General features: G+C 50.4%; 1 protein-coding gene and 1 long non-coding RNA gene across 3 annotated transcripts in view; one reads left to right on the forward strand and one right to left on the reverse strand.

Moving 5' to 3' along the window:
• The window catches only part of ptpn9b (protein tyrosine phosphatase non-receptor type 9b), a 30184-nt gene extending 24473 nt beyond the window's left edge, over positions 1-5711 (forward strand). Inside the window, exons 10-13 of the mRNA XM_052505864.1 lie at positions 957-1164; positions 1957-2183; positions 2606-2622; positions 2935-5711. Coding sequence (XP_052361824.1) covers positions 957-1164; positions 1957-2180 — 432 coding nt within the window. The 3' untranslated portion in view covers positions 2181-2183; positions 2606-2622; positions 2935-5711. The remainder of the gene's footprint in view (positions 1-956; positions 1165-1956; positions 2184-2605; positions 2623-2934) is intronic.
• Positions 5712-5731: 20 nt separating this feature from the next.
• On the reverse strand, positions 5732-6280 carry LOC127922181 (uncharacterized). Of its 2 annotated transcripts, none has more exons than XR_008110633.1 (3): positions 6137-6280; positions 5962-6093; positions 5732-5784 (listed from the first exon to the last, which is right to left on the reverse strand). It is a non-coding gene; the product is annotated as an uncharacterized LOC127922181 (long non-coding RNA). The 2 variants fall into 2 exon arrangements; XR_008110632.1 differs by having other exon boundaries at positions 5875-6093.
• Between the last annotated feature and the right edge of the window lie 2663 nt (positions 6281-8943).

The raw sequence follows: 8943 nt of genomic DNA on the forward strand, positions 1-8943 counted from the left end.
TTATATCAGGACTTTAGACTGTCTCACCTGGAACTATACAACAGCCAGGTACACACACACACACACACACACACACACACACACACACACACACACACACACACACATCCATCCAGCTATATCAGGACTTTAGACTGTCTGACCTTGAACTATACAACAGCCACCTGTCTCTGTCTCTGTCTCTCTCTCTGTCTCTCTCTCTTTCTCTCTGTCTCTCTCTCTGTCTCTCTGTCTCTCTCTGTCTCTCTCTCTCTCTCTCTGTCTCTCTCTCTCTCTCTCTCTCTCTCTCTCTCTCTCTCTCTGTCTCTCTCTCTCTCTCTCTCTCTCTCTGTCTCTCTCTCTCTCTCTGTCTCTCTGTCTTTCTCTCTCTCTCTCTCTCTCTGTCTCTCTCTCTCTCTCTCTCTCTGTCTTTCTCTCTGTCTCTCTCTCTCTCTCTGTCTCTCTCTCTCTCTCTCTCTCTCTCTCTGTCTCTCTCTCTGTCTCTCTCTCTCTCTCTCTCTCTGTCTCTCTCTCTGTCTCTCTCTCTCTCTCTCTCTCTGTCTCTCTCTCTCTCTCTCTCTCTCTCTCTCTCTCTCTCTCTCTCTCTCTCTCTCTGTCTCTCTCTCTCTCTCTCTCTCTCTCTCTCTCTCTCTCTCTGTCTCTCTCTCTCTCTCTCTCTCTCTTCTCTCTCTCTGTCTCTCTCTCTGTCTCTCTCTCTGTCTCTGTCTCTCTCTCTCTCTCTCTCTCTCTCTCTCTCTCTCTCTCTCTCTCTCTGTCTCTCTGTCTCTCTCTCTCTCTCTCTCTCTCTGTCTCTCTCTCTCTCTCTCTCTCTCTCTCTCTCTCTCTCTCTCTCTCTCTCTCTCTCTCTCTCTCTCTCTCTCTCTCTCTCTCTCTCTCTCTCTCTCTCTCTCTCTCTCTCTGTCTCTCTCTCTCTCTCTCTCTGTGTCTCTCTCTCTCTCATCCCTTCATGTCTCCAGACAGGTGAGAGGAGGGAGGTCTCCCACTACCTGTATGTCAGCTGGCCAGACTTCGGTGTGCCCAAGTGTGCGTTGGCCATGTTAGATTTCCGTGAGCATGTGCAGCAGCGGCAGGAGGCGGCGCTGAGGAGTCTGGGAGCTGAGTGGGTGGGACCCCCAGGTGGGCCACCGCTGGTCGTACACTGCAGCGCAGGCATCGGACGCACAGGTGGGTCGTTGATACTGATGGATGGCAAGTATTCCCTCTGTCTCTCTCTGTCTCTCTCTCTCTGTCTCGCTCTCTCCCTCTGTCTCTCTGTCTGTCTGTCTCTGTCTCTCTCTTCTCCTCCTCTCTTCTCCTCCTCCCTTCTCCTTCTCCCTTCTCCTCCTCTCTTCTCCTCCTCCCTTCTCCTCCTCCCTTCTCCTCCTCCCTTCTCCTTCTCCCTTCTCCTCCTCTCTTCTCCTCCTCCCTTCTCCTTCTCCCTTCTCCTCCTCTCTTCTCCTCCTCTCTTCTCCTACTCCTCCTCTCTTCTCCTACTCCTCCTCTCTTCTCCTTCTCCTCCTCTCTTCTCCTACTCCTCCTCTCTTCTCCTTCTCCTCCTCTCTTCTCCTTCTCCTCCTCTCTTCTCCTTCTCCTCCTCTCTTCTCCTTCTCCCTTCTCCTCCTCTCTTCTCCTCCTCTCTTCTCCTTCTCCTACTCTCTTCTCCTCCTCCTCCTCTCTTCTCCTTCTCCTCCTCTCTTCTCCTACTCCTCCTCTCTTCTCCTTCTCCTTCTCCTCCTCTCTTCTCCTCCTCTCTTCTCCTTCTCCTCCTCTCTTCTCCTCCTCCCTTCTCCTTCTCCTCCTCTCTTCTCCTCCTCCCTTCTCCTTCTCCTCTCTTCTCCTTCTCTTCCTCTCTCTCTCTTCTCATTCTCTCTCTCTCCCTCCACTAACCTCTCTCTTTCTCTCTCTCCTCTCTCCCTCCACTAATCCCTCTTTCTCTCTCTCTCTTTCTGTCTCTTTCTCTCTCATTTCCCTCCTCAGGTACGTTCTGTACCCTGGACATCTGTCTGTCCAGGCTGGAGGACATTGGGACGGTGGATGTGTGTGAGACAGTGAGGAGGATGAGGACCCAGAGAGCCTTCAGTATACAGACCTGGGATCAGTATTACTTCTGCTACACGGCCGTCATCGAGTACGCACAGCGACGCGGCAAACTGACCCCGGTACAGTGGTCCGATTCAGACCTGGAGACAGACAGCGAGTGACGGGGGGGATGGGTGGAGGATGGAATGAACGCAGGCTGAGGGAGATGGAGGAGGGATGGAAACAGGATGTGTCCCAGGAAGAGGAAGAGGAATAGGGTGGAGGATGGAATGAACGCAGGCTGAGGGAGATGGAGGAGGGATGGAAACAGGATGTGTCCCAGGAAGAGGAAGAGGAATAGGGTGGAGGATGGAATGAACGCAGGCTGAGGGAGATGGAGGAGGGATGGAAACAGGATGTGTCCCAGGAAGAGGAAAAGGAAGAGGGTGGAGGATGGAATGAACGCAGGCTGAGGGAGATGGAGGAGGGATGGAAACAGGATGTGTCCCAGGAAGAGGAAGAGGGTGGAGGATGGAATGAACGCAGACTGAGGGAGATGGAGGAGGGATGGAAACAGGATGTGTCCCAGGAAAAGGAAGAGGGTGGAGGATGGAATGAACGCAGGCTGAGGGAGATGGAGGAGGGATGGAAACAGGATGTGTCCCAGGAAAAGGAAGAGGGTGGAGGATGGAATGAACGCAGGCTGAGGGAGATGGAGGAGGGATGGAAACAGGATGTGTCCCAGGAAGAGGAAGAGGGTGGAGGATGGAATGAACACAGGCTGAGGGAGATGGAGGAGGGATGGAAACAGGATGTGTCCCAGGAAGAGGAAGAGGGTGGAGGATGGAATGAACGCAGGCTGAGGGAGATGGAGGAGGGATGGAAACAGGATGTGTCCCAGGAAGAGGAAGAGGGTGGAGGATGGAATGAACACAGGCTGAGGGAGATGGAGGAGGGATGGAAACAGGATGTGTCCCAGGAAGAGGAAGAGGGTGGAGGATGGAATGAACGCAGGCTGAGGGAGATGGAGGAGGGATGGAAACAGGATGTGTCCCAGGAAGAGGAAGAGGAATAGGGTGGAGGATGGAATGAACGCAGGCTGAGGGAGATGGAGGAGGGATGGAAACAGGATGTGTCCCAGGAAGAGGAAGAGCGTGTGAAAGCTAAACGACTCTTTGAGTTACTCCCCCAATCATGAGGAGGAGAAGAAGATGAGCTGTATCAATGATAGATTGACTGACTGATTGATGGAGCAGTGTCCTGCCATTTAGTATGTAGTGGGGCGGCTCTGAGCTGTCCTGTCCCTCCCATAGAGCTAAGAGGAGCTGGCCTGTCCCTCCCATAGAGCTAAGAGGAGCTGTCCTGTCCCTCCCATAGAGCTAAGAGGAGCTGTCCTGTCCCTCCCATAGAGCTAAGAGGAGCTGGCCTGTCCCTCCCATAGAGCTAAGAGGAGCTGTCCTGTCCCTCCCATAGAGCTAAGAGGAGCTGTCCTGTCCCTCCCATAGAGCTAAGAGGAGCTGTCCTGTCCCTCCCATAGAGCTAAGAGGAGCTGGCCTCTCCTCTCCTGGCCTGGTCTGGCCTGTTTCTCCCATAGAGCTAAGAGGAGCTGGCCTCTCCTGTCCTGGCCTGGTCTGGCCTGTCCCTCCCATAGAGCTAAGAGGAGCTGGCCTCTCCTGTCCTGGCCTGGTCTGGCCTGTTTCTCCCATAGAGCTAAGAGGAGCTGGCCTCTCCTGGTCTGGCCTGTCCCTCCCATAGAGCTAAGAGGAGCTGGCCTCTCCTGTCCTGGCCTGGTCTGGCCTGTTTCTCCCATAGAGCTAAGAGGAGCTGGCCTCTCCTGTCCTGGCCTGGTCTGGCCTGTCCCTCCCATAGAGCTAAGAGGAGCTGGCCTCTCCTCTCCTGGCCTGGTCTGGCCTGTTTCTCCCATAGAGCTAAGAGGAGCTGGCCTCTCCTGTCCTGGCCTGGTCTGGCCTGTCCCTCCCATAGAGCTAAGAGGAGCTGGCCTCTCCTGTCCTGGCCTGGTCTGGCCTGTTTCTCCCATAGAGCTAAGAGGAGCTGGCCTCTCCTGTCCTGGCCTGGTCTGGCCTGTTTCTCCCATAGAGCTAAGAGGAGCTGGCCTCTCCTGTCCTGGCCTGGTCTGGCCTGTTTCTCCCATAGAGCTAAGAGGAGCTGGCCTCTCCTGTCCTGGCCTGGTCTGGCCTGTCCCTCCCATAGAGCTAAGAGGAGCTGGCCTCTCCTGTCCTGGCCTGGCCTGTCCTGGCCTGGTCTGGCCTGTTTCTCCCATAGAGCTAAGAGGAGCTGGCCTCTCCTGTCCTGGTCTGGCCTGTTTCTCCCATAGAGCTAAGAGGAGCTGTCCTCTCCTGTCCTGGTCTGGCCTGTTTCTCCCATAGAGCTAAGAGGAGCTGTCCTCTCCTGTCCTGGCCTGGTCTGGCCTGTTTCTCCCATAGAGCTAAGAGGAGCTGGCCTCTCCTGTCCTGTCCTGTCCTGGTCTGGCCTGTTTCTCCCATAGAGCTAAGAGGAGCTGTCCTGTCCTGTCCTGGCCTGGCCTGGTCTGGCCTGTTTCTCCCATAGAGCTAAGAGGAGCTGGCCTCTCCTGTCCTGGCCTGGCCTGTCCTGGCCTGGTCTGGCCTGTTTCTCCCATAGAGCTAAGAGGAGCTGGCCTCTCCTGTCCTGGTCTGGCCTGTTTCTCCCATAGAGCTAAGAGGAGCTGTCCTCTCCTGTCCTGGTCTGGCCTGTTTCTCCCATAGAGCTAAGAGGAGCTGTCCTCTCCTGTCCTGGCCTGGTCTGGCCTGTTTCTCCCATAGAGCTAAGAGGAGCTGGCCTCTCCTGTCCTGGCCTGGCCTGGTCTGGCCTGTTTCTCCCATAGAGCTAAGAGGAGCTGGCCTCTCCTGTCCTGTCCTGTCCTGGTCTGGCCTGTTTCTCCCATAGAGCTAAGAGGAGCTGGCCTCTCCTGTCCTGGCCTGGCCTGGTCTGGCCTGTTTCTCCCATAGAGCTAAGAGGAGCTGGCCTCGCCTCTCCTGGCCTGGTCTGGTCTGTTTCTCCCATAGAGCTAGCTAGAGGGCTCTGCTTTGCACCTGTGCGACAATGTCTTGTGTGACAGCATGTGCTGCACCATAGAGGTCTGTCTAAGTCTATGGTCGCTCTCCCAAGTCGTACATCCTCGTGACAATGGCCCACTGGACTGTCAACCTTCTTTTTGACCTCTTCTTCTTCTTCTGTCTTATCGGCCTTTAGTTCTATGGTGATGTATTTCCTGTTCCTGTTTAGGTAATGAAACCCCGTCCGCAAGCCAAAGCCTCTGACTCCCTGAATGCTTGAACATACTGATTTTATATTGAGACATGAGGAGCTTTAACACCCTGTATATTCCTGTAACATACATGTATATGTAATAATAATAATAATAATAACTACAATGTCTAATGGAGGAAGATGAAGGACGACAACAAGCCTTGTTTTAATGTAATTCTCTCTAACCTTGGGGTCAACAACAAGCCTTGTTTTAATGTAATTCTCTCTAACCTTGGGGTCAATAACAAGCCTTGTTTTAATGTAATTCTCTCTAACCTTGGGGTCAATAACAAGCCTTGTTTTAATGTAATTCTCTCTAACCTTGGGGTCAACAACAAGCCTTGTTTTAATGTAATTCTCTCTAACCTTGGGGTCAACAAGCCTTGTTTTAATGTAATTCTCTCTAACCTTGGGGTTAACAACAAGCCTTGTTTTAATGTAATTCTCTCTAACCTTGGGGTCAACAACAAGCCTTGTTTTAATGTAATTCTCTCTAACCTTGGGGTCAATAACAAGCCTTGTTTTAATATAATTCTCTCTAACCTTGGGGTCAATATCAAGCCTTGTTTTAATGTAATTCTCTCTAACCTTGGGGTCAATAACAAGCCTTGTTTTAATGTAATTCTCTCTAACCTTGGGGTCAACAAGCCTTGTTTTAATGTAATTCTCTCTAACCTTGGGGTCAATAACAAGCCTTGTTTTAATGTAATTCTCTCTAACCTTGGGGTCAACAAGCCTTGTTTTAATGTAATTCTCTCTAACCTTGGGGTCAACAACAAGCCTTGTTTTAATGTAATTCTCTCTAACCTTGGGGGTCAACAAGCCTTGTTTTAATGTAATTCTCTCTAACCTTGGGGTCAATAACAAGCCTTGTTTTAATGTAATTCTCTCTAACCTTGGGGTCAACAACAAGCCTTGTTTTAATGTAATTCTCTCTAACCTTGGGGTCAATAACAAGCCTTGTTTTAATGTAATTCTCTCTAACCTTGGGGTCAATAACAAGCCTTGTTTTAATGTAATTCTCTCTAACCTTGGGGTCAACAAGCCTTGTTTTAATGTAATTCTCTAACCTTGGGGTCAACAAGCCTTGTTTTAATGTAATTCTCTAACCTTGGGGTCAACAAGCCTTGTTTTAATATAATTCTCTCTAACCTTGGTGACAGATATCTATATTAGTGGGCTGGAATATGACAACAGAAGATTACCGATTGGTCATGTTGATATTGAATACTCTGTTTTTATTGGTCAGGTTGTATGTCTTTTAACAGTTTGGTCATCCTGGTTTTAGATGATCAGTTGGCCTTAACACTTCCTGTTTCACTGCCTCGAACCCTCCCTCTACTGTCTCTCTCTCTTCTTCCTGTTTCACTGCCTCGAACCCTCCCTCTACTGTCTCTCTCTCTTCTTCCTGTTTCACTGCCTCAAACCCTCCCTCTACTGTCTCTCTTCTTCCTGTTTCACTGCCTCGAACCCTCCCTCTACTGTCTTCCTGTTTCACTCTCGAACCCTCCCTCTACTCTCTTCTTCCTGTTTCACTGCCTCGAACCCTCCCTCTACTGTCTCTCTCTCTCTCTCTCTCTTCTTCCTGTTTCACTGCCTCGAACCCTCCCTCTACTGTCTCTCTTCTTCCTGTTTCACTGCCTCAACCCTCCCTCTACTGTCTCTCTCTCGCTCTCTCTCTCTCTCTTCCTGTTTCACTGCCTCGAACCCTCCCTCTACTGTCTCTCTTCTTCCTGTTTCACTGCCTCACCTCTCTCCTATCCTGTTTCACTGCCTCGAACTCTCTCTCTCTCTCTCTCTCTTCCTGTTTCACTGCCTCGAACCCTTCCTCTCTCTCTCTCTCTCTCTCTCCTTCCTGTTTCACTGCCTCGAACCCTCCCTATACTCTCTCTCTCCTTCCTGTTTCACTGCCTCGGAACTCTCTCTCCTTCCTGTTTCACTGCCTCGGACCCTCCCTCTACTGTCTCTCTTCTTCCTGTTTCACTGCCTCGAACCCTTCCTCTACTGTCTCTATCTCTCTCTCCTTCCTGTTTCACTGCCTCGAACCCTCCCTCTACTGTCTCTCTCTCCTTCCTGTTTCACTGCCTCGGACCCTCCCTCTACTGTCTCTCTTCTTCCTGTTTCACTGCCTCGAACCCTTCCTCTACTGTCTCTATCTCTCTCTCCTTCCTGTTTCACTGCCTCGAACCCTCCCTCTACTGTCTCTCTCTTCTTCCTGTTTCACTGCCTCGGACCCTCCCTCTACTGTCTCTCTCTTCTTCCTGTTCCCCGGGTTACGTTCCAAAATGGCACCCTAGTCCCTATTTGGTGTTGGAAAAGGTCACTCGTGCGCTAGTGCACTAAATAGTTAGTGGTCAAAAGGGCTCTGGTCAAACGGTAGTGCACCGAAAGGGAATGAGGGTGCTCTTGGGTACACTTCCCTTCATCTTGAAGGTCTCATGCTTCCTCAGATATGTGCCTTCCAGCTTTCCGTAGTTTGGTTGTTTTGTTGTTCAGGTCCCCCCAAAAAAAAAAAAAAATGTGGACACAAAACAGACCTGCGTACGTACTTACCTAATATACATAATGTCTACGTTCAAAATGCCATCCTATTCCCTATGAAGTGCCCTGTAGGTCTCTGGTCAAAAGTAGTTCACTATATAGGGAATAGGGTGTAGTTTCTGACACAGCCATTGGCTGCGTCTCCGGCGACGCCCATTTCTGACACAGTCATTGGCTGCGTCTCCGGCGACGACCCATTTCTGACACAGTCATTGGCTGCGTCTCCGGCGACACCCATTTCTGACACAGCCATTGGCTGCGTCTCCGGCGACGCCCATTTCTGACACAGCCATTGGCTGCATCTCCGGCGACGCCCATTTCTGACACAGCCATTGGCTGCGTCTCCGGCGACGACCCATTTCTGACACAGTCATTGGCTGCGTCTCCGGCGACACCCATTTCTGACACAGCCATTGGCTGCGTCTCCGGCGACGCCCATTTCTGACACAGCCATTGGCTGCATCTCCGGCGACGCCCATTTCTGACACAGCCATTGGCTGCGTCTCCGATGATGTCGTTTTTTCCCCCCTTGTAGTGCACTATAAACTAGTGCACTATAAACTAGTGCACTATAAACTAGTGCACTATAAACTAGTGTACTATAAACTAGTGCACTATAAACTAGTGTACGACAGAGGGGGAACGGTTTTGAGACGGACAACAATAATATCATTGGTGTTCAGCTGTTTTAAGTTCATGCTGGTGTTTTTTGCCTCGTTTGTCAAAAGATCCCATTTTTCTGGTTTCGCCTCTTTTGTGATTTTATCATTTTAAATAAGTATATCCATTTTATTTTGTATTTTATACAGTTTATACTGTATTGTATTCCATCGTATATTTATGTCTTTGTAAAAAAAAAAAAAATGTTTTTGAAAAAAATGGACAAACTTAGTATTGAAAATCGATGAATGTTGGTACGAACAGAAATAAATACATAACAAACTGATCTCTGTGTTCATCTGGTAAACTAGACGAAGAAGAGGAAGAAACCTGGTTAAATAAAGGTGAAATAAAACCCATTTCTTCACCCCCTTCTTCGTGTTTTCTAATTGGTAGTTACAGTCTTGTCTCATCGCTGTAACTCCCGTACGGACTCGGGGGGGAGAGGCGAAGGTC

Source organism: Oncorhynchus keta, unplaced genomic scaffold, assembly GCF_023373465.1.
Source record: "Oncorhynchus keta strain PuntledgeMale-10-30-2019 unplaced genomic scaffold, Oket_V2 Un_contig_24869_pilon_pilon, whole genome shotgun sequence".
NCBI classification, from domain to species: Eukaryota; Metazoa; Chordata; class Actinopteri; order Salmoniformes; family Salmonidae; genus Oncorhynchus; species Oncorhynchus keta.